This window comes from Gopherus evgoodei, chromosome 3, assembly GCF_007399415.2.
Source record: "Gopherus evgoodei ecotype Sinaloan lineage chromosome 3, rGopEvg1_v1.p, whole genome shotgun sequence".
NCBI lineage: Eukaryota > Metazoa > Chordata > Testudines > Testudinidae > Gopherus > Gopherus evgoodei.
This window is the reverse complement of record NC_044324.1, coordinates 93,653,527-93,679,346: the sequence shown is the minus strand read 5'-3', so window position 1 is coordinate 93,679,346 and position 25,820 is coordinate 93,653,527. Positions and strand designations below refer to the sequence as shown.

General features: G+C 43.6%; 1 protein-coding gene across 6 annotated transcripts in view; it reads left to right on the top strand.

Annotated features, from left to right (window-relative positions):
• Positions 1-25,707, top strand: part of AK9 (adenylate kinase 9) — a 253,414-nt gene extending 227,707 nt beyond the window's left edge. For 4 of the 6 annotated variants that reach the window (XM_030556086.1, XM_030556085.1, XM_030556087.1 and 1 more), the window contains 7 exons: positions 696-916; positions 5,253-5,449; positions 11,798-11,967; positions 15,102-15,200; positions 15,281-15,383; positions 16,669-16,783; positions 24,561-25,707. In XM_030556086.1, the coding sequence (XP_030411946.1) occupies positions 696-916; positions 5,253-5,449; positions 11,798-11,967; positions 15,102-15,200; positions 15,281-15,383; positions 16,669-16,783; positions 24,561-24,763 (1,108 nt within the window). In that variant the 3' untranslated portion in view covers positions 24,764-25,707. Of the gene's footprint in view, positions 1-695; positions 917-3,461; positions 5,450-11,797; positions 11,968-15,101; positions 15,201-15,280; positions 15,384-16,668; positions 16,784-24,560 lie in introns of those variants that run through there. The other 2 variants (XM_030556088.1, XM_030556090.1) reach the window with 2 other exon arrangements.
• The last annotated feature ends 113 nt before the right edge of the window (positions 25,708-25,820 follow it).

Below are 25,820 nucleotides of genomic sequence, written 5' to 3'. Positions count from 1 at the left end.
AGATTGCTCTGAGAGTTTCACATAACATCCCAGTTTGAGATTAGATTATTTTTTTAATTGGATAAAATATATATTATTTTCTGAGTTTGGAGCTTGCATGTCCCCTAAACATATTAGAAAATTATAGCTCCTTATCTCCAAACAAGAATCTGATGCTCACTTGACTCTTTTGGACCTTGATATCACAAATTTCCAGTTCAGATACTGGATGCAGGATTGTGCCTACCACCACACCAACTCTCCCATCTTAAAAGGCTCACAAGACTTTGTTTAGACTAGGATTTAAAGGCATGTTATTAGAATGTGTGCATAAACGTGTAATAATTAATATCCTAAAAGTCCTCTTCAAAATATTAAGGCTAAAGTCAGGAAATAAACAGAGCGTAATTTTCTGAATTTTGCTTGTTTTCTGGACACCCACTTGATTCCTCAGAATTGTGTAATGATAAGAACGAAAGACAATTTTTTCTGTATTAATGACAATACGATTCTTGATAACAGAGATGTATTTCCTCAACAGTGCTCTATAGTTTCAATAAGCGTAATTAAAAAAATATTGATAGTGAACTCTAATGTATAAATTTTGACATTCTATCAGATAATCATCATCAGGGAAAATATATATTTTGTATGTTTTTTATTCTTCTTATGTCAATGCTGTTTCTTAAATCATTGCTATTTTTTATTTTCTTCAGTCCACCGTACCCTATACATGACAGCTCACAGATTCTAGCTATTCAGAACTCTTGCTATAAAAAGCAAATTGATGCTATTAGGACATACTATGAGAAGGAACATCAGAACTGGTGTGTGGTTGATGCATTCCGCAGCAAGTGGTGGGTCTGGAACAAAATATTTGAGGAAGTTCAGGTGATCATTAAACAGATCCAGACATATTTGGAAAGAATAAGAGAAGGTAAAAGAAGAATTGCTGTTTTAAAATAGTGCTTACTGCTTTGTAATTGTAATTTAAGGAATGCATTGTGTCACATTTAGATTCAATTTTAATTTGCTTCAAATTATCCAAAGCAATAAAGCCCAGGCAAAAACATTTTAAGCTGGATTTACGTTTCAGAGCCCATTTCAGTTACTTAGTAGTAATAAAAGTCTTACAAGAAAATAGTACTTATAAAAAATCTAATATCTTGACTACACTGGGAAAATGCATCATGTCAGAAACTTATAAATGTTATCTAATATGATGCAAAACACAATTTGTATAGTTGCATGAGGGGAGGGATAGCTCAGTGGTTTGAGCATTGGCTTGCTAAACCCAGGGTTATGAGTTCAATCCTTGAGGGGGCCATTTGGGGATTTAGTTGGGGATTGGTCCTGCTTTGAGCAGGGGGTTGGACTAGATGACCTCTTGAGGTCCCTTTCAACTTTAATATTCTATGATTCTAGATAGAAGCTGAACATGTTAGTTGGTCATGGTTAATACTATTGGGTTTTGAACATGAGTCTCTTGTCTACACTGTTTTACATTATGTTAACAAAGAGCTTGTCTACATGGTGAAGTAATGCACTCTACAGGGGTGTGATTTCTAAAGCCTACCCCTAATGAGTTACGCATTAATTGATCCATGTAGATCCTGCTGGTGCACTCTAAAAGTTCCCTAGTGCGCTTTAACACGCACAGCACTATGTTAAAGTGCTCTAGGGGACGAGGTAAGCAGTCATGGAGTAAGAGGAAATGGCCTCCCATGGATCAGTAACTGGTTAAGTGATCAGAAACAAAGGGTAGGAATAAATGGTCATCTTTCACAATGGAAAGAGCTAAAAATCAGGGTCACCCAAAGATCTATATTGGGACTTGTGCTATACAACATAATCGTAAATGATCTGGAAAGGGGGGTAAACTGTGAGGTGGCAACGTTTGCAGACGATACTCAAGATCGTTAAGTCCAAAGCTGATTGTGAAGAGTTAAAAAGGGATCTTACAAAACTAGGTGACTGAGCAACAAAATGACTGATGAAATTCAATGTTGATAAGTGCAAAATAATGCACATTGGAAAAAATCATTCCAACTATACATATAAAATGTTGGGGTCTAAATTAGCTCAAAAAAGAGATCTTTGGAGTCATCATAGATAATTCTCTGAAAATGCTGACTGCAGCAGCAGTCAAAAAAGCTAACAGAATATTAGGAACCATTAGGAAAGGGGATTGATAATAAAACAGAAAATATCATAATGCCACTATTTAAATACATGCGATTCTAGTCATCCCATCTCAAAAAAAGATTTACTAGAGTTGGAACAGGTAAAGAGAAGGGCAACAAAAATGATTAGTTAGGAGTATGGAACAGTTTCCATATGAGGGGAGATTAAAAAGCCTGGGATTGTTCAATTTCAAAAAGAAGAGACTAAAGGAGGATATGGTAGAGATCTATAAAATCATGAATAGTATGGAGAAAATGAATAGGGAAGTGTTATTTATCCCTTCACATAACACAAGAAGTAGGGGTCATGAAATTATTAGGCGGCAGGTTTAAAAAAAAACAGAAGGATGTACTTCTTCTCACATTGCACAGTCAGCCTGTGGAACTCTCAGTGGATGTTGTGAAGTATAACTGAGTTCAGAAAAGAATTAGGCAAGTTCGTGATCCATTAATGGCTATTAGACAAAATGGTCAAGGATGCAAATCCATGTTCCAGGTGTCCCTCCTTAAACCAATACAATTTAATGTGTGGATGTTCTAAAATCAATTTATATCTGTTTAGTTTGCACCTTTAAATTTACTAATGCAAGCTAAACTGCTATTACTGTTTTAAACTGTTATAAGTATGTCCACAAAAAGAGTGTGCATCAGTTTAAGTAAATCAGTTCTTAAACCAGTTTAAGTTAAACTGGTGCATCTTTTCTGTGTAGACAAGTCCTATGACGCATTTTTCCAGTGTAGACAAGGTCTAAGGACTTGTCCTCACCTTACCACAAACTAAAAGTTTGTGTAGACAAGCCTTAAGAGACCACCTGTCTCACCTTGTGACATATTATCACAGCTGAGGTCAGCAGAATTGGTTGAGCTGGAGGCCAGTTCATATGAAAGGGAGTTGCGATTAAGATGTTCTCCAGTAGGACTCCTTAGCACCTTTTGGAATTTGCTTCCTCACCCTTTACCCCTTGGTACAAAGTAGCCTGAGTTTGCTGACCTTCAGGATTTGCTGAAGGGCTTATTTCCTTCCCAAATCCTCAAAAATTTCCTCTTAGGTTGTTAGGTAGTGCAGTAGAATCTGTTTGGGTGTTGAAGTTTTGTTTATATTTTTGTGATTGCCAGAGTATTGTCTAGTGGAAGGCACTGGAAGAGACCTTTTATTCTACTTATATATTTGAAATACTTATTAAGGATCCTCAGCCTATCACCTATGCTTTGTTTTATAAACTAGTATAAATAAAAATACATTTATAAACACAGAAAATTCAGAATTAAGGTTAATCTTACAAGGTTTGTTTTTTGCAGTGTTGTTGTAGCCGTGTTGGTCCCAGGATATTAGAGAGACAAAGTGAGTGAGGCAATATCATTCATTGGACCGACTTGTATTTGTGAAAGAGACATGCTTTCGAGCAACACAAAGCTACACAGACATCCTGAAGAAGAGCTGTATAGCTTGAAAGTTTGTCTTTCACCAACAGAAGCTGATCCAATAAAAGATAGTACATCACCTACCATGTCTCACTAAGGTTTTGTTTTTTTACTGAGTATACACTCAACCTTAACAAAATTTTTGTTTGTCTGGAAATTTCTTTCTTTTTAGTTTTTTTGCAGGGAGGGGAGGAGTTGGTGAGGTTGGAAAGCAAGGAACTAGGAGTCATAGGAAGGCAGGAAACAGAAGCTTTACTTGGTCCTTGGCTCCTTAGCAGTTCTCTGTGAGTTATATATCACAGATTCCTCAGGATCCATATGTTGATTCCTCTTCTCCTAGTAAGGATTCTGTTGCTATCTGCCACTCTGTGAAGGCATTACAGATTCTGCTACTGTGAAGTACAGAAGCATCTTGCAGGAGATGTTTTGCCAGAGGATGGAATTTGATAACAAAGTGTCTCTGCAAAGCCTGCCTCCGCTCCCTGGCTTCTTCATGGAAGAAGCCTGAGTGGATGGGCGGGGTGAATGGGAGTGCTTACTATTTGGGAGTGTAGTGAGTACACTGATTCTATTGTAGTTTTTAAAGACTGCATGCATACAAAGCATCCATATACAATCTTCACATTTTTATTAAGTTTAAATACATGAATAAATAAATCCCTGGCCTCTCTGAGGAGACAATCCCATTTAGACAAATCTGCTAGCAATAGGAGGATAAGAGCTGGTGCCTGAGATCCAGGAACACAAAAGTAGAGGCAGATACTTTCTCTTCTTCCAAATGTAACTGGGGTGAGGGGTATAAGTGGTGAACTAACGTAATATGCATTGATTTGGTATTAGTATGAGTACATAACAAATGTTACTTGAATTGGTTTGTTGTTCTGAGGGGAACAAATTGCTATTCTTTGGGGATCAAATACAGTCCTGGCATAAACTGACACATTTTAATTGTTGAGTTATCTTACACCAGGGTTGAGTTTGGCCACAGCTATCCTTGAAGATGGTGCAATGTAAGTTAGAATGCATGCTGCCTTATTTTACACCCTCCTTGTGCTTCTCCTGTTACAACCCTCATACTGGCATCCAAACTTCAATCTTCTAAACTTCAGTTATAACCCAAATAATATTTAATTCCTCTTTAATCTAGAATTTGAACATATAAACTGCATTTTCTTAGATATTTTATTCCAAAAGATCTTGAAGAACTCTGTTATCTAGACCCTCAAGTTTGTAATACTGGGGTGAATAAATGAGAATTCTTAATCACATTCTAATTTAAACTCATTCTCATCCATGTCAAGAAATCAAATAACAATTGAAATGTTCCTTTGCATCAGAGGAATGAAGCAGTACACCTGTAATGCTAAACTACCTCAAAGAAATCTGACTAATAAATTAATCATGAGTAGGCTCTTGCAACATTAGCTATTGTATTTCTTAAGTAATTGCTAAAGAAAAGATTACCAACATAAATTAATAAAATATATTGCAACCTAGTTACTTTAATAATCAAATTATTTATAAAGATTGCCAATTCGTGATTCTCATAATTGAGTATAAGCGTTACATTTCCACAATTAATATAATCCTCAAAAACTGCGACATTTTGTACTGCATATGAAAAATGTTTAAAAGTTACAAAATAATATTTTATTCCATTATCGACAGGAAAAGCAGCCAGTATTGCTGATTTATGTATCACACCCCAAGAGCTGCAGTCTCGCCTGGGAGAGTTTGGACAATACTGTCCTGTCAGCCTCGCAAGAAAGGGTGAACTGGTTGACTGCTCTATAACCTCATCATTGCAGTCTGCAGCAGAGTTTCGAGGACACTATTACAAAATGGCTTCGCAGGCAGAATTGAATGTGAGTATCCAAGGGGCTCAATGGCCTCAGCAAGGTTGAAATAGGATGAAGGGTAGCTTTACTAGGAGGAGGTACTGCACCTGTGAAAGGTAGGGAAGTAGCAGCAAGAAAGAGCATCAAAGCCAGAATATAATAAGTCACATCTTGTGTAGCTTGTATAATGTTTTTATAATGCTATGTTCTTCTTCAAGTGCTTGCTCGTATCCATTCCAGTTAGGTGTGCGCGCCGCGTGCACATTCGTTGGAAGATTTTTACCCTAGCAACACTCGGTGGGTCGGCTGGGCGCCCCCTGGAGTGGCGCTGGATATATAACCCTGCCAACCCAACCGCCCCTCGGTTCCTTCTTACCGCCCATGTCGATCGTTGGAACAGTGGAGTGCGGTTTCACTGACCTCCACCTCCCTAGCTACTCGTAGTTCTCTAGTTATTTTGTTGTGTATATAGTTCAAAGTTATATAGTTAATTTTTATTGTTCATAATTAATGTTATAGTTAAGAGGGGTTCGGGGATTAGCCCCTTCCCCGCACCCGGTGCCGGGGCCCATGCCCGGTTCACCAGGTTTCAACCCGTGCTCGGCCTGTCATAAGCCGATGCCGACAGGAGATCCACACGACTCCTGCCTTAAGTGCCTCGGGGAATCTCACCTGACAGATAAGTGTCACATTTGCAAGGCTTTTAAGCCGAGAACAAAAAAGGAGCCAGACTTTCGGCTAAAGCAGCTCCTCATGGAGGCGGCTCTTACCCCTCCGCCTTTGGCACCAAGTGCTGGTCAATCGGCTGGCAGAAGCACCTCCTCGCACCGGACCATGCCAGTATTGCAAAGGCTTCTAGGCACTGGCCGTCACCGGCACTGAAGTCGACTCGGCACCACTCCCTCTCCCCGAGGTAAAGAAAGCCTAAGACTCCTGCTGCTTCTGTGCCACCTGCACCGCAGCTAGAGAGCTCGTCTAAGTTGGATCGCCCGGCACCGACGACGTCGACACCGTCGATTCCGGTCCCACGAGGGCCGTCGAGTCCGGTGCCTGACAGCTCCCCGGCACGCGCCATGGTTGAGCTTACTATTCCCTCCATGCCGGAGACATTCTCAACGGCGAGGGATCTGATTGCCATGACAGAGTCGATGCTGCCTCAACCCCCAGCACTGCCAGTGCGGGTAATACAGTCTATTGGCAAGCCTGCCTTGATAAGACCATCCTCTGTTGGCACAGCAGAGCGGCACCGTTCACAATCACGGTCCCGCAGAGGCTCCAGGTCCCATCAGCACTCCCGCTCCCAGCGCCGCTCACAGTCCCGGTACCGTTCTCCTCCTCGGTACTGGTCGCACTCGTGGCACCGGTCGGTATCCCATTCGCCAGCCCGCTACTCTTGGCACCGTTCCAGCTCCCGGCGCTGCTCCAGGCACCGTGACTCTCGTAGCCGCTCCCGACATCCAGCCTCGAGATCTCAGTTGACCTCCCGGCACCGCTCCAGTCGCAGGTCCTGATCTCGTTCCCGGTACCAGTATACCTCCCAGTACTGGTCCCCAGTGCCGAGTAGGGCAAGGTCCGCTGGAGACAGAGACTCTGCCCAGGGCTTTTCAGCACCTCCATGGCCATCCAGACACGCATCAGTGTCATCCCACGCAGACAGCTCTTATGCTCAGGACCACGATTCTGATGTGCCCACAAGAGTCTTCCAAGAGACCCAGACCCAGGACCAAGGACCCCATCAGTGGTCTTTCTGGACACCTTGGGCGTACCACCAGGCCCAAGGCATACCAGTAGTTCCGTCCCGCTCTGTCTCATCAGAGCACCGAGTGCTGGAGGCGACAGTTAGCCGTCCCCCTCCGACTGCTGCGGAGGAAGCCCCAGTTCACCGACCGGACTCCCAGGTTCCTCTGAAGCAGGAGATCGTCCATAAGCAACAGGCCACCCAGGACCTGCTCGTCGCCAGCATCTCCTCTTCCTCTTCTCCAGATGAGACGGTGGCAGGAACATCCTCCTCGGGCCCTCCTCCAATCGACCTGAGAGCCCATCAGGACCTCCTAAGGAGGGTAGCATGCAATATAAGCCTCCAAGTGGAGAAGGTCCCGGAGGTAGAGGACCCGGTAGTGGACATTCTATTGGCGGATGCCCCCACTAGAGTGGCCTTACCGTTTATTCGGACCATCCAGGCGAATGCCGATACTATATGGCAGTCCCCAGCCTCTATCCCTCCTGCGGCCAGGGGAGTCGAGCGTAAATATATGGTGCCCTCTAAAGGGTATAAGTACTTGTATGTCCATCCTCCTCCCTGCTCACTAGTCGTCCAGTCCATTAATGAGAGGAAACGCCACGGCCAGCAGGCGCCAGCCCCGAAATCGAAGGAGGCTAGGCGAATGGACCTACTCGGCCGCAAGGTTTACTCGGCAGGGGCCTACAGCTCTGGGTGGCAAATCAACAAGCCTTGCTTAGCCGCTATAATTATAACACCTGGGTGGCGGTGGGTAAGTTTACCGAGCTTCTCCCTCAAGACTCCCGCCAAGAGTTCACTGCCCTCTTGGAGGAAGGGAAAAAGGTGGCCAGAACTTCCCTCCAGGCCTCGTTGGATGCAGCAGACTCAGCAGCCAGGACTCTGGCCTCAGGTGTTGCTATGAGGCACATCTCATGGCTTCAGGTTTCAAACCTCCCACCGGAGCTGCAGTATGCCATTCAGGACTTACCTTTTGATGATAAAGGCCTCTTCTCAGAAAAGACTGACCCCAGGCTGCAAAGCCTGAAGGACAACAGGGTCATAATGCGCTCTCTCGGCATGCATACGCCGGTGACCCAACGCAGGCCTTTCCATCCCCAGCCTCACCGCCCATACTCTGTGCCTAGGCAAAGACAGGACTTTGGCAGGCGGCGTGGCCGAGGTGGTCGCAGATGACCGTCAGGACCCCAAGGGGGCCAAAATCAAGGTCCCTCGAAACCACCATCAGGACCAAAGATGAACTTTTGAAGGTATGCCTGAGGGCTGCGTACCAGTTACAGGCCAGGATCCCTCTCCTCCTTTCTCCAACCGTCTCTCCTACTTCCTCCCGGTGTGGTCCCAGTTAACTTCAGATCGCTGGGTCCTACAAACGGTGGAGTATGAGTACCACCTCCAACTTATTTCAACCCCGCCCTCCCACCCTCCAACCCTGTCCATCTTCAGGAACCCCTCTCACGAGCAATTCCTCTTACAAGAGGTGCAGACGCTCCTCGTCACAGGAGCTATAGAGGAGATACCAATGGATGAAAGAGGCAAGGGGTTTTACTCCCGTTATTTCCTAATCCCCAAGTCGAAGGGAGGTCTCAGACCTATCCTAGACCTGCGAGGACTCAACCAGTTTATGATAAAGTTGAAGTTCCGCATGGTATCCCTGGGGACCATTATCTCATCCTTGGATCCTGGAGACTGGTATGCCGCCCTCGATATGAAGGATGCATACTTTCACATCACCATCTTTCCTCCGCACAGGAGATACCTCCGCTTTGTAGCCAACCGTCAGCACTTCCAGTTTACGGTCCTGCCGTTTGGCCTTTCTACAGCCCCAAGGGTATTTACAAAGCGTATGGCCATAGTCGCCGCCTACTTCCGCTGACGTCGGATACACGTTTTTCCGCATCTGGACAATTGGCTCATCCGAGGGGCCTCCGAGACACAAGTTACCCAGCATGTGAGCATCATCAAGGACCTATTCACACGTCTAGGCCTGATGATCAATATAGAAAAATCCACTCTGGTTCCCACGCAGAGGTTAGACTTCATAGGACCTATCCTGGACTCCAATCTAGCCAGAGCCTGCTTACCACAGCCGCAGTTTCAGGCGATGACAACAATCATCCGAGGTCTACAGAATTTCACGATGACCTCAGCTCACACTTGTCTTGGTCTCCTGGGTCACATGGCTGCCTGCACGTTTGTAACCAAACACGCCAGGCTCAGCCTCCGTCCTCTCCAAGTTTGGCTTAATTCAGTATACCACCCGGGCAGGGACCCAATAGACACGATAGTCACCATTCCCTCGAGCACCCTCGGCTCCCTAGATGGTGGCTAACTCCCTCCCTGGTGTGTGCAGGGATGCCGTTCCATCCGCCCAGCCCTCAATGTCCCTGATGATGGACGCATCATCTCTCAGCTGGGGTGCTCTCCTCGGTCACCTTCATACTCAAGGCCTTTGGTCTTCTCAGGAGCTGGCATTACACATAAATGTCCGAGAACTGAGAGCAGTCTGCCTGGCGTGCCAGGCGTTCCAGCAACAGTTGTGAGGCCGTTGTCTCTCAGTATTTACAGACAACACAACGGCCATGTACTACAAAAACAAACAGGGAGGGACATGGTCTTCCCCCCTTTGTCACGAGGCCATCCAACTCTGGGACTTTTGTATAGCCCACTCGATACATCTGGGCTTTCTCCCAGGTGTTTGGAACATCCTGGCGGATCGACTCAGCAGGTCTTTCCTGTCTCACGAGTGGTCGATCTGCCCGGACATTATGCATTCTGTTTTCCAGAAGTGGGGATTTCCCCACATAGACCTGTTCGCTTCCCATGAGAATAGGAAATGCCAGATGTTCTGCTCCTTCCAAGGTCTCTCCCCGGGATCGATCTCAGATGCTTTCCTGATGCTGTGGAAGAGCCAGCTTCTTTATGCCTTATCACCGCTCCCGCTGGTTCACAAGGTCCTGCTGAAACTTCGCAGGGACAGAGTGTGCATCATCATGATCGCTCCAGCGTGGCCCAGGTAGCACTGGTACACCACATTGCTCGACCTGTCGATAGCCAACCCAATTACCCTGCCACTCCACCCAGACCTCATAACTCAGGACCACGGCAGGCTTACTCAGGACCACGGCAGGCTTCGCCACCCGGACCTGTAGGCTCATCACCTCATGGCGTGGCTGCTGCGTGGCTAAACCAGTCAGAGTTACGTTGCTCTGAATCAGTACGACAAGTTCTCCTGGGTAGCAGGAAGCCTTCCACTCGGCCAACGTACCTGGCCAAGTGGAAGCATTTCTCCTGCTGGTGCGAAACACTTAATCTTACTCCCACTGAAGTCTCAATCCCCTCTATTTTGGACTACCTCTGGTCTCTCAAACAGCAGGGCCTAGCAGTATCATCACTGAGGGTATACTTGGTAGCCATCTCTACCTTCCACCCAGGTGAACGTGGTCGTTCCGTGTTCTCACACCCTATGGTTTCGAGGTTCCTCAAGGGCTTGGAGTGCTTATACCCTCAAGTATGCCGCCCAGCCCCGACCTGGGACCTCAACCTGGTTTTAACCAGACTTATATTTCCCCCATTCGAGCCGTTAGCAATCTGCTCACTACTATACCTGTCTTGGAAGACAGCTTTCCTCGTAGCCATTACATTGGCCAGATGAGTCTCCGAGCTTAGGGCTCTTACGGTGGATCTGCCGTACACTGTGTTCCACAAAGACAAGATGCAGTTGTGACCACATCCGGCTTTCCTCCCTAAGGTGGTTTCGGCCTTTCATGTTAACCAGGACATCTTTCTCCCGGTCTTCTTCCCAAAGCCACACTCAACGCCACAGGAGCAACAGTTGCACTCCTTGGACGTCCGTAGAGTGCTTGCATTTTATATTGAGCGGACAAAACCCTTTCATAAAACGCCCCAACTTTTTGTCGCGGTTGCAGACAGAATGAAAGACCTACCTGTTTCCTCTCAGAGGATCTCATCTTGGGTGACGGCGTGCATCTGCACTTGTTATGGTTTGGCTCATATTTCCCCAAGCCACATCACCACGCATTCTACCAGGGCTCAGGCTTCCTCTGCCGCCTTCCTGGCTTGTGTAACTACCCAGGAGATATGTCACGCAGCTACCTGGTCCTCGGTCCACACCTTTGCTTCGCATTATGCTCTAGTTCAATAGTCTAGAGATGACGCAGCCTTTGGCTCAGCAGTTTTGCATTCTGCCACATCTCACTCCGACCCTACCGCCTAGGTAAGGCTTGGGAATCACCTAACTGGAATGGATATGAGCAAGCACTCGAAGAAGAAAGCACAGTTACTCACCTTTGTAACTGTTGTTCTTCGAGATGTGTTGCTCATATCCATTCCAAACCCGCCCTCCTTCCCTACTGTCAGAGTAGCCGGCAAGAAGGGGAACTGAGGGGCAGTTGAGTCGGCAGGGGTATATATCCGGTGCCATGGCCGCGCCACTCCAGGGGCGCCCAGCTGACCCACTGAGTGTTGCTAGGGTAAAAATCTTCCGACGAACGTGCATGCGGCGCACACACACCTAACTGGAATGGATATGAGCAACACATCTCGAAGAACAACAGTTACAAAGGTGAGTAACCGTCTTTTTCTTTCGTAATACAAAGGTTTATTTTCTCTTACTACAGAAATTCTTGAATGCACCAGAGTTGTATGTGCCACCATTAGCACCTCATCCTCTTCCCTCACCAGATATGCTACCAAAAAAACTGACAATGGCAGAAGTGAAGGCCTTATTCCCTAAAAAGGCTGAAATGCAAGGATACTGTCCAGTCACTTACCTAGATGGAAAACAAAGGTAAATCCTTACATTTCCCAGAATATTTATTTTTTTAAAAAAGTATCCTGACAAAGTACTGCTTTTCTCTTTTCAACAGGAACAACAATTACAATTCTTTACATTGCAAAACTTTGTAAAATAAACTTTTGAAACCCACTGGCTTCGGTCTTCATTATGAACCTGAAACATTGAAGAGATTGCATAAAACATGAAGCAGGCTAAACCAGCATAGATTTGTTGTCCCCAAAAAAACAGAGTTCCTACTCCTGTTTTTTGCTACTGTCTGGTGGGGTCCAGTAGCTTTCCATCCTTCATTCCTTCTGATATTTTCACAGGGCTGCCTATGAGACTGCTCCAATCTTTTTCTTCTATGGTGGGTGAATGGGCAGCCAGTAGGCCATCTTTCCTCTCCTCAAGATTTATAAGTGTCTTTTAGGGACTGTCATAACTGTCCTACTCAGATCTGAACCTTAGAGTTCAGAACATGAGAAGCTAGCATGAAACCTCCAAACTTAATTACCAGTTTGGATCTGATATTGCTGCCACCAGCCAGAATTCCAGTGTCTGGCTCACTCTGGTCTCCCCAAAACCTTCCTGGGGGACCCCAAGACTCAGATTCCTTGAGTCTCACAACAAAGGGGAATAAACCATTTCCTTTCTCCCTCTTCCCCTCCAGGTGTTCCCTCCCTGGGTTTCTGGAGAGATATACAGATTCAAGCTCCGTGAATCTAAACAAAGGGATTCCACCCTCTTTACCTCCTCCCAGATTTCCCCGCCCTCGGTACTCTAGGAGATTCCCTGCTTCAAGTCCTTGAAACACAAGTACTGAGAGATCAAATCTCTCTCCCCCCTCACCCAGAGGGTATGCAAAGTCAGGCTTAGTAAATCTAACACAAAGAGATTTTCCCTTTCCCTTCGTTTCTTAGCCTTAACCAGTGAAAAACACTTAAACAGGTCTTAAAAAGAAAGCTTTATATAAAAAGAAAGAAAAAGACATAAAATGGTCTCTGTATCAAGGTGACAATATACAGGGTCAATTGCTTAAAAGAAAAAATGAATAAACAGCCTTATCCAAAAAGAATACAATTTAACACATTCCAGCAACTACACACATATAAATACAAAAAAAACAATATAAACCTATTGTCTTACTATCCTTGTACTTACAACTTGGAAACAGAATATTAGAAAACTTGGAGATAAAGAGATCACTCCCAGAGCAGAGAGAGTGACTCAACCAAGACAAAGAACAAAGAACTCACACCCAAAACTTCCCTCCACCCAGATTTTAAAAAGTCTGGTTTCCTGATTGGTCCTCTGGTCAGGTGTTTGGTTCCCTTTGTTAACCCTTTACAGGTAAAAGAACATTAACCCTTAGCTATCTGTTTATGACAGGGACTGGTGACATGATTGGTCCTTTTGCTTTCTGCAGTAGTGGTAGTTAAAAACTCTGCTGCTTTAGCTGCTGTTGATGCCATGTTAGCCCTCATTCTGAGGCTGAAAGATATCCTACTAATTTGAAATTCTGTTAACATGGGTGTGCTCTGAAGTATTTCTAATGAGCAGAATGAGGCCAGCCAGTAGAGCATCCTCAAGAGGATCAGCTTCTACACACCTCCAGCAGACAAAGCAGGTGGAGAGCAAATAGGTTTGTTATTCCTGCAAAGATCTTTCCTGGAGCTAAGGAGCAGACCTACTAGCAGGTCCCCTGAAACAAGTCGGGAAGAGAGTTGACCAGATGGCTACCTCTTGAAGACTTTGAGGGATAGATTGGGGGAGGTTCTTATACTGTAAGCTCTTTGAGGCTGGGACTATATCTTCTTTTGTATCTTGTACAGTGCCAAGCATTATTCTCACTTAATACATAATAGATGAGGCTAAGATTATGTCATGGAGGTCACGGAATCTGTGACTTTCAGCATCCTCTGACATTTTCCGCTTCAGCCCTGGGGTGGTGAGGCTGGAGCTGACAGCCAGCAGCGGGGTCCTGGAGCTCTCAGCTGCCACAGGCAGCGGGGCCCACTGCAGCTCCCAGCCATTGTGGGGGTGATGGGGGCAGGGGCAGGGCTGCAGCTCCCAGCCACTGCAGGCAGTGGGGGCACTCCGGAGCTCTCAGCCACTGTGGGTGGTGTGGGGGAGGACCCTGGAGCTCCTAGACACCGTGGGGGATAGGGCACCCCCAGCTCCCAGCCACCAGGTGGGGCCCCCACAGATCCCAGCGGCAGTGGGAACCTCAGCACTCTCAGCCACCAGAGTGGCAGGGGGACCATGGATCTCTGAGCCACCAAGGGCACCTGGGGAACCCAAGAGCCGAAGCAATGGTGGGTGCTGGACCCTCTCCTCCCCATTTTGTCACAGTTATTTCTAGTAAAAGTCAGGGACAGGTCTTCTGTGAAGTTTTGATTATTGCCAGTGACCTATCCCTGACTTTTATTAAAAATAACCGTGACAGAATCTTAACCTTAAAAATATATCACATAGGATTCCCTTCCCTACCTTCTCTAAAGATGGCTAAAAATAAGGGTGAGCTGGAGCCTTTTGGAGAGTGGTAGGTCCTGTGAGGAGAGGATCTCTGTAGCCTTATTTTTGTTTATGACAAAACTTACATGGTTTGAATGGTTTCAACCAAGATTTACTTTAGGTTTTCAAGTTGTTAATTATTCAAAATGGCACCCAAATCCCAGGCATTCTAAGAAGATACAAATTGAGCCACCAGTATCACACAGTAAGGCCACAAAGCTCTCCTAAAAAGATAGCTGGGCATTCGTTTTTATTGCAGTTGCACTTAGGGGTCTTAATCATAGTGGGGAAATCCATGGTTGGGATAGAGCCAACATAACTAGCTCTAGACCACCCCTTCTCAGCTTCAGAGATACTCATCCAGAGAAAAAGTCCCTGTTGGAGGCTGTTTACAGGCAAATCTAGAGTAGGGCACATGTTCCTTCTTGAGGCAATGTATCCAATTCAAATTGTGAGCTATGAATAGCTCTGTCAGTCACGTGGTGGGAGCATGAACTATCATACCCCATTGTTTTTGTAATTAGTAGAGCTATTAGATCAGAACAGTCCTAATTTTTAATGTATTTAAATAGCACAAATGATACTTCATATTCCTTGTAGATATATACTTGTTTCTTATTCTGTCTTTTGAGATACGAAGCCTTGGTACCTGGCACCATTGAGTATGCTGTGGAATATCGAGATAAACTATATATTTTTGAAAGTGAAGAAAAACTCCAGAAGTTTATGAGGTAAATTTATTAACTTTTATTTTAACTTTTAATCATTTCACATTTTCTGTCTTTGAAAGCACTTAACTTCTGTGTCTTAGGTTACCAGAAAAATACTGGAATCAGAAGCTTCCACATAAACTTCCTCCAATAAAGGAACCAGTTCTACTTACTGCTCTTCCCCTGACTGGATATCTTGAACAGGCTAGTTTTTGCTTCTTTAATTTAAATTAAATTAAAGCTACAATATAGGATTATACTGTCTTCTGATTTTTGCTTTTTATTTTAAAATGTATAATTAATCTTGATTTTATTAATAGAAGTTCAATAAAGATCATGGAAATATATGTACTTACAGTTAAGGGAGGATACTACTGGTAGTTTAAAAAATGGCAGCTGTTTGAAGCTATTCAGAGATTTGTAATCTTAAAGTAGTCCTGGGGAAGATTAATTAATGGGCAGAATCCAGGTGAGGCCATCAAAGATACATGATAAACTGCAGAACAATGTAATAAAATTTATCCCAAGGTTCCTCCATTTATCTTATGGCTCTCTAATTTATCACAGAGTTATACTACTACTTGCACAGTGTTGTGTAAAATACATATGGAGCTAATATCCATGCCCATTCAATTTGTCACAAGCGTATGACCATATCAATCGCCCCCAATCAATTTTTGCATCCACTAATCCATTGTAGGTGGGATGTGCAAGTGGTATAAATCTGACCATTGTACTGCTCTAATATTGGTGCTGCTTTATGCATAGAGAGCGGCTATAACTTAAGTCAGCCTTTAATGATGATGGAGGACCAAGGATACAGAGGACAGGCATGGTATAGGGCATTCCTGTTTGTTGTTGTTTCGTTTTTATTGCAGTTGCACTTAGGGGTCTTAATCATAGTGTAGTGCTGTTTTGTACAAATGCATAACAAAAACATAGATCCTGCTCCCAGAAGCTTTACTTTTTTTTCCATGCTGTGTTGGCAACAATGAGAGTATCTGACATAAGAATCTCTCTTTTGTCTCTGTGGCATTGGAGGATCACCCTTGCTTTGAGGTGATCCTCTGAAAGTTAAACTGTGTTCATGAGCTGAGTATGATGATAGTACAGTACAGCATGGAGTAGCTACACTGCACTGGCAGGTCTGGCCATGCATGTTCGTATACATATGTTTGCACACACTCTCACATAAAACTTACATGGCGTTGCTAACAGTATGGCAACTTGCCATGGGATAGTGTTGTTAAAATAAATACTAAACAGGCATTTTCTTTTCTATAACATATGCATGGAAAAGATAACTATTTACTCCTGTTGAAGTCAGTAACAGACCTCCCATTTATTTAGATGCTCGGACACCATGGAATATCAAAACATATACAGATAGACATAAATGACAGCAGGATCAGGCTTTTAATGTATTTTTGGTGTACTGTGTTCAAGTCCTTGCTACATGGCCTTCTTAAAACAATTTGTATTTCTTCAGGGGATAGCAACTGCTCTAATAAAAGCTATGAATGAAGTGGGCTGTTTAAAGCCAAAGTTTCCATTCTTAAGTGTAAAAAAAACTGCTCTGCTGTTTGTGGCCTATCATTTAAAAGGTATGGTAAAATGTGCTATAATAATACCATTAATTGAATAAATGGAATGAATTCTTTTATATAATTTTTAGATAAAAATGCAATCACTGACTCATCTGATTGCCCCATTCTTCTGAAGTCTGATCCTTTAAAAAATAAATACTATACATAGCATAGTACATATAAATACGTTTTTGGCAAATATAAAGGGCACCAAGGTGAGAGATGTATTAATAGGCCCCCCCAAAAATATTGTGAGACTCTGTTACTTTATCACCGTACTAGGGAAATTCCCTCCCTCTCTCCCCAAATTAACTAGTTTTAAAACATAACAAAAAAAATTGCTTTTAAAGCTAGCTGGAGCTGTAGTGTGAGCCAGTCTTGGGCAACCTGAACCATTTTTAAAACTGGTTGGGACTCACTGTAATAAAGGATGCTGAAAGATCAAGTTAACACGCTTATCTGACCTAACACCAATTTCCAGAAAAGAATCAACCAAAATATCAGTGCAGGATCTAACTGTTTTTAAAAATGGTTTAGTTGAAACAGATTTTAGATTCACATGGAGCATTAGTAGCTCTAAGACCAGCTCCACAGCATGGATTCAGGTACTGATCCACTAAATTAGATCTAGTTATGATACAAGAAGCTGCATCAGTAACTTTCTACAGAAGGACACAGGTCAAATGTACACGATGATATAATTAGATCTTTTAGCAGCCTTTACCAAGTCCAGTGTTGTTGACCTGCTAGCTTGTTTGTGAGGTCACTGGGGAAAATTTCAAAATGTATGGGTAATGCTGTGAGTCTGTCATGGAGATCATCTCATGACTTCCGCAGCTGCAGCGGCCAGTCTGGCTGACCTCAGGGTCACCCAAGCAGCTGTCCCCAGGGCCAGCTGCACCAGCTACTCCTCAGGTGGCCTCAGGCACCTGGCTCCGGGGCTGCCTGTGCAGCAGCAGTCCTGGGGGTGGCCCTGGAGCAGTGGTCTCACGGGCCACCCCAGAGGTTGTCGGAGCAGTGGTCCCCGGGGGCCTCAGAGCAGTGGGGGGCTGGCAGTCAACCCCAGGGTCCCCCGCCACCCCAAACAGCAGCACTCCAGGGCCCTAGGAGCAGCTAAGATTTAGTCAGGGGTATTTATAGTAATAGTCATGGACAGGTCACGGGCCATGAATTTTTGTTTATTTCCAATGACCTGTCCATGACTTTTACTAAAAATACTCATGATTAAATCTTACCCTTAATTATGGGCTATTATACTACCAGTATGCTGATGATTTTCAGTTCTGCATCTCATTGTTATTGAACCTATGTTATTTAAAATCTCCTTACTTTCTCAGTAATCTTAATGAAAGTTAGCTGACTTAAACTCAGTTCATAGAAGATTGAAGTGATACTTGTTGATAGAATAAAACATCTTTTGGAATTGACAGGTGGAAAGACTGCTTTTGCCACTTAGGGAGTATGCCCAAATTTTGTTTCAGTTGTTCATATCAGCTTATTATTTGACTCTTCACTGCTCCTGGATACACAGGTGACTAGGGTGGCCTAAAGAACTTGTCATCTGTAGCCAGCCCAGAGAGGGCAGGCTCTCCTCTCCAGTGTATTCAGGAGGCTAACATCTCCCTGGTTTGTGACTGAGCTTTCTATGCAGATATAGGAGGCAGTTCAGTGATGTTGCTTGGGACTCTGGGTGAGACCACATCCTTTACTTTCACTCACCAGAAGTCTTGCCTGTGATAGAGTAATATATTCAGTGATTCAGCTCTCCTCTGCCTTTTGTTATTTTTAACCTCTTCCTTTACATGTTTTTTTTTTAAGGTAACGGCAAGTTTATCTTCTCTGTCAGGTTCTTCACATACTTTGTGTCTCTGTGGAGCTTTCAGAGCACTGAGATTATCTCTAATAGATTAATAGTTTACTAGTTCCAGTCAGGGAGCCAACCTTGTAAAACTTTCTTGGCCACCTGGATAAAATTCTTCTTGTGCATGGATAACTAGCTTGACCATAGAAATCCCAGGATCCTAGACATCTTTCTATGGTTATCTCCAAAACTGGATAGAATTGCATCTCAAATCTGGTGGGGGGTTTTTTGTTTTGTTTTTGGAAGATGTAGTGGTGGTTCCAAATGAGAAGTCAAGCACATGTCTTGACCCTCATGAGTGTGCAATGAGCTGGAACAACAGAATCCCTGATCAATCACCCATGAGCCTCAAGCACCATTAGATGCCTTATCACTAGTTTGGAGAGCCCTGTGACTGTCATCTCAGATTGGAACCTGCATTTGGTCTTACAGACTCTTGCTTCATCATTTTTCAGTCCTTTGAGTGATTGCACCTGTGCATTCCACTCTTGGTGTCTGTGCACCCAGCACACGGGCATTGGAAACTTTTTCCCTCTGTGGTACCCATTTGGTGGCTTGAGCTCCCCCTCCTAGCACATGCTATTCTGTGAAGGTATGAAGGGCAGAGCCTCCTTAGTCCCCCTCAGTTCCTTCTTACTGCCCACAATTTATGTTGGAACTCCGTTGTATGCTGGAACAATTCTTCTCTCAGCCTTTGTGTAACACGGTGTATATATATTGTTAGTCTAGTTCTTAGTGTTAAAAAAACAATTTTTTTTGGACTTGTCATTTCCTCGTTTGGGGTCTTTCTATTCATGGTACCAAGGTATGCCCTGGTCACCAGGTGCTTTTTACTCCAGGCCTATGCCAGTTAACAACCTGCACAACAGCTTCCTAGCATGCTTTGGAGAGGCACCCATGAACACTGGAGTGCCAGAGTTCAAGCCTAGGATGAAGAAAGATAGGAAGGCCTCCCCATCCTGCTGCCCTAGTTCTGGGCCCCCTCAGGACACCTGGCACTGCAAAGCAGCCATTTTGATGGGCCAGTTGGAGTCAGCACATCAGTCTCCATCTCTCCAAACCCAAGCCTCTCCCCTTCACAAACCATCTGTCCCGCTTCCGCAATGATTTGTCCCAGATTACTTTGGACCAGTGGGTCTTGTGCATTGTGGAAGTGGAATATAATCACCAGTTTGCTTCTACCCCTCCCTCTCTCTTCAGGGACCACTCTCACAAGAAATACCTTGTCCAGGAAGTTCAATCATTCCTTCTTTTGGGAGCAAGAGATAAGGTTCCATATGGTCTCAGAGGGAGGGGGTTTTATTTCCTACATTCCTAATTCCAAAAGCATTATCTCAACAAATTCTTAAAAAGGATAAAGTTCCATATGGTCACCCTAGCTTCTATTATCCCTTCCTTGCATGCTGGAGACTGGTATGCCACCATTGACTTAAAAGATGCCTATTTCCATTTGGCAATCAGTGAAGCTCACAGGAAGTAACCCTGGTTTCTTGTAAATCAAAACCATTACTAGTTCACTGTACTACCTATTGGTCTGACAGCAGCTCCCAGGGTCTTTACAAAGGTCATAGGAGTTGTAGCTGAATTCCTTTGAAGATCAGGAGTACATCCCTGGGGTATGCTGCCTTCCAGACTTCCTGCCTTACTCCCAGTCTCTGGGTGCTGCAGCTCCCTCCCCTCCATTCCCTGGTGGGGTGCAGGATCAGGTCACGTCCTTCTCTGGAGCTCCCAGAGCATGTCCTTCTCCCTGGCCTGCCAGCATCCATTGAGCTATCTGGCTGCCTTTTAAATCCCACCTCCAACTCAAGCATGCAGGGCTGTGCTGGATTAAACTCAAGATAGTGCCTTTCTTCCAGACTACAAATTCCAGGCAATTTGATCAGCTGTCATAGGATTGAAGCCTCATCTGATCTCAACAATACAAAACTGTTTGAGGCTTCTGGTCACATGACCTCTTGCATCTATATGGTTCACCAAACTGGATTGCAACTCAGAATTCTGCAGAGCTAGCAGGCATCAGTCTACTTGCCAAGCAACCATCAAGCCAAGCCCTCACGACTCACCTAGCCACCATGGACTCCATGGTAAGAGTTCCCACCCATGTCCTTGCCTTCCTAGATTGGTAGAAAGATGTAGCTAATGTGTGTGTAGGTGTTCCATTTGCCTACCCACAACCGACTCTCACGCTAGTGACAGAAGCTTTGAACCCGAGATGGAGGACCCAGCTTAGTTCTCTACAGATACAGGGTCTATAGTCCTCAGAGAACTTAGCTTTACACATCAGTGTCAGAGAACAGAAAGCTGTCAGTCTGGCATGCCAAGTATTTCTATCTCAGATCAGGGGAAGCAGGCTGTTACTCCTCACAGACAACATGGCAGCAATGTTTTACCTCAACAAGCAGTGGGGATCCCACTCTTCTCCACTTTGTCAAGGAGCAACCCTACTCTGGGAGCTTTGTATTGCCAACAGGGCTGGCTTTAGGCCAGTTCCCCTGAATCGGGTCCTGTACCCACGCCTAAGAGGGCCCCATGCCCTAAAGAAGAGCACCTAACTTTTTAATTTTTATTCACCCAGCGGCAGTCCGGGTCTTCGGTGGCACTTCGGCAGTGGGTCCTTCAGTGCCACAGAAGACCTGGAGTGAAGGACCCGCCACGGAAGTGCCGCTGAAGACCCGCACCGCTGCCGGGTATTCAAATCAAGCCTCACACTTCCTAAAGCCAGCCCTGATTGCCAACTCAATAGATCTACAAGCATCTTACCTGCCGGGCATACAGAACGACCTAGCAGACCACCTGAGCAGATTGTTGACAAGTCACCACATGAGGTCTCTTCGCTCAGATGTGGCCATACACATTTTCCAGCAGTTCAGTTTTCCCCCAGTAGACCTATTTACGAAAAAATCTAACAGAAAATGTCAGCAGTTCTGCTCCCTGTGGGGCCACAGTCCAGATTCCATGACAGAAGCCTTTTTACTGATGTGGTCAGGCACACTCCTCTATGCTTTTCTGCCAGTCCAATTCATTCACAGATATTGCTTAAAAGAAGACAGGACCAGGCCAGAGTCATACTTATAGCCCCAGCAATGGTTCTCCAGTCTCCTGGAGCTGTCAGTGAAACCTCCAATTTCACTTCCATTGTACTTGGACCTAATCTCCAAGGATCATAGTTGCCTTCTTTACCCGAGCCTACAATCCTTTCATTTAACTGTGAGGATGCTCTAAGGCTAGACACTAAGGAGCAGGCTTTCTCAAAAGACATTCAAGAGATCATGCTACGTAGTAGAAAGCCTTCGACAAGAGTGATTAAATGGAGGCATTTGTCCAGCTGGTCTCATCAATATGGGGTATTATCATCCAGTTATTCAGTTCAACTTATTCTGGACTACTTATTATAGCTAAATACCAAGGTTTGGCAGTTACTTCTATCAAGATACTTCTGGCTGCTATTTCAGCATTCCATCCTATGGTGAACAATCACTCTGTTTCTTCAGTGACATGTCCATGATGTTTTAAAGGGCATAGTCAAATTATTCCCTCAAGTGCAATATCCTGTTCTCCATAGAATCTAAACCTAGTTACTGTCAGGACTTATGGGTCCCCCATTTGAATAGTTGGCTACTTGTTCTCTGGCAATCTGGTGCTTGGTCTATATTTGCATCCCACTATGCTGTGGGTCAAGACACCACAGATGATGCTAAAGTGGAATGAGTTGTTCTCCCATTTTTCTTGAAATAGAATCCAATCCTATCTCCTGTTCTATGGCTTGTGAGTCACCAAGAGTGGAATGCACATGTGCAATCACTTGAAGAATTAAAAACAGTACCACCCTGTTCTGTAACTGTTGTTCTTCAAGACGTGCTGAACATGTCTGTTCCCTGACTTGCCATTCTATCCCTCTACATTGGAGTTATGGAAAGAAGGAACTGGGGACAGGGGGCTCTGCCCTTTGTACCTGAACACAGCAGCATGAGCCAGCTGGAGGAATTCAAGCTGCCCAACAAGTACTACAGAGAGAAAAAGTTTCTGACAGCTGGACGCATGGACACCAAGAGTGGAAGAACATGTGCAACGTATCTCGAAGAACAACAATTAAGAACAGGTTTGTAACCATTTTTATTATGACATGTTCTAATATTTATCTTTCTATCAAGACCTGTTTCCTTGTGACTATTAATTCAACCAGGTTTCAGAGCCCACCGTACTGTCAATGAAAGTACCATATCATATATTCTACAAGAACAAAGTGGTTTTCCTAATCCCCAAATGCTTTCTAATCAAAACATTCTCCATGCATCTCATGAAATTATTGTACTATCTTTGTGTTCAAACCATTAACAACCGAAGGAGAATTTAGGGCACCATCTGGACGTGTAAAGAGCCATGAAAATTGATCTCAAATGTACAGATTCATTCACAGACTGAGCCTCAAGGTTCATTTACTTTCTCTCAAAGTTTATAGGCCTCCAAATTCTCCCTGGCCATGAGGACGAAGTGCTGAATTGTTAACACTTTTGTAGCATCTATTAAACAGTTCCAGGGATTCAACTTCACTCTACACACTCTGTAGCAGTTTTCTGGACAGAACCTTGACTACTACAGAGGAGATATATAGAGTAGCCACTCGATCCTTGACCAATGCTTTTAACATTAAGTGTGCCTCCTGTCCTCTTAAAATACATCCTTTGTGGGAAGGTGTTTCTGTGCGTTGGTCCCATTGTAAATTTTTCTAGATCTTTTCTGTCAAGCAGTTTGGATTTCTATCTCCCTCCCTTTTACCTACACTGTCTCTTTCCTTCATTCCTGTGCTTTACTATTTCACTGTTGTGCTTTAGTGCACATCAGTCACAGATTGTGGGAGATGCTGGGCTCCAGAATGGAAGTTTGGAACCTGATTTCTTTTCAGAACATCTGAAACAATCCACTAACGCTGCTGATTTCCAAATAGGAAAAACAGAAGTAGAGTTTATGTCTAACACATGGCCATACTGAAATGACATCGTTTGTCTACCAGTTTTGATTCTATTGTTAGGGTTTTGTTTTAAAATCACATCTAAGTGTTTCTGTGGCTTTGGAAGCAATCTTCTGGTGGGCAGAAACAATAGGTATGGTCTCACTCAGAATTCTCTAGTAACAGTGCTGAACTGCTTCCAATAACTATGCAGAAAAGGCACTGCCTATAAATCACAGATTAGGAGAGATGTCACTCATGGAAAGGAAATGGTTAGGTTACCTCACCTTAGTTATTCATGCCCACTAGCTTGACTGATGTATTGTGCTCTGCTTACAAATACACTTCAGCATCACTCAGGGCTTCAGCTACTGCTGCAGGCAGCTGCATACATTTTTAAGTAAGACAGATTGTTATAGCACATAGCATAGTTCCCCATGCTTTCCAGTCCAATTCTAGGCCCCATTCAAGATATCCATTATCATCTATATAGCACTGGTTGGCCTGAGATTTGGCTGTCTTAAACCACCAATTCCGCTATGCCATATTACAATTACACTCAACAAGAATACTCTTGCTTTCTGTCACCATGGTTGAATACCAAAATGTGGGGTGGAAGAAGTGGGGTTGGGGTTGTGGTGTAAGGCACTTGGCCCTGAAATTTGTTTTCACTTGGCTATTTAAGATGTATTTTAATATGCTTTTTTTCATTAAAGACCAAAAAGCTGAGCACCCATGGCTATTTAAATTCAAGTTATGAATGCTCTGCACTTCTGAAAATCACATCCCAAACCCTTTTTTTTAATCTGGGCATGTTGCCTCCAGATGTAGCCTGTAGTAGTGTTATCAGTAGTTGAGGTGGAAAGGTGTGGGTTTGATCTTTCTGTCTTTAATTTGTAATATGACTCCATATATCATAATGATTGCAATTAAATTAAAAAAAATAAATGGAACATGGTATATTTTAATATACTTGTTTCTTGCAGCTTACAACCCCAAGAGCTCAGAATATGTACGAAAAAAGTACAAGAGAAAACTGGAGCAGTTCATAGACCACTGTGACCTCATCCCCTACTTGGGTACAAAAATGACACGTAAATACAAAGAACCTCAAAATAGACCTATTGACTTTGATCACAAATTACGGATGTTTTTGTGTCTTAAAGATGTAGATCCAACTTCTGGTTAGTTTGGAATGTGCAATAATGAAATAATTGGGCATTTTCATTGAACTATTGAATTCTGATTAGCTTGGTGAATATTCTTATTTTATACTTCAACTGGTCGTAAAGGCTCAGCCATAAAAACAATTCTGTTAACAAAGAACATTATACTTTTATGAATAGATAAAAGACTCTGATAGGTAGAATTTAGTTATGATTGGCTGCCCTAGATTTGAGATAGTTTACTGTAAAAACAAATATTTAGTTTAATATTCATGTACAATATATTTTAGAAATGTTTATAATCTTGAAAAGTAGGGAATATTTTGATCACCCCTGAAATAAAATTATTAAATATTCTGAAACACTTCACTGAATTTTACAATTTTGTTTTTCAGTCATTTCAGATATTTCCTTGTCTCTCAGTATGTTAGCATTATTAGTACAATAAATGCACTTTTATTACATGCAATGAAACAAGCTTAAATTTCCTTTCACACCATTGTACAATCAGAGGCAGTTAGACACAACTACATTGATTAACTTGTTCTAGCTTTTATACTTACCACTATTTCTGATCATTAACAATGTAACCAAACATTTTGAGGGGAAAAGGAATGTTTAAAAAACCTTTTTGGAAAAATGGTCTAAAAAACAAAAATCAAGAAGTTTCAAAATACTAGTGTTTTTAAACGTATCCACTTTTGGAAATAAGTACCTGCAGGTGACATGACATCTGATCACAGTAATTATTGCCTGTTCCTTGTATTGTTTCTACCCAGTTCTTTATGTTTGTACAGCCATATTTACAATTTACGGAGGATGCAAATATAAAATTAAACTTAAAAAAATTCTCAAAAGAGCTTTATTTCAGAAAAAAAAAACTCAGAATCTATCCACTCTCAGGCCCGTATTGTTCTGTTTGAAATGACTTTTTAAAAGCCTAAGAGAGTCCTGTGGCACCTTATAGACTAACAGACATATTGGAGCATAAGCTTCTGTGGGTGAATACTCACTTCGTCAGATGCATGTAGTGGAAATTTCCAGTCTAGACTGATTCTTGCCTGCATATTTATACTTGCC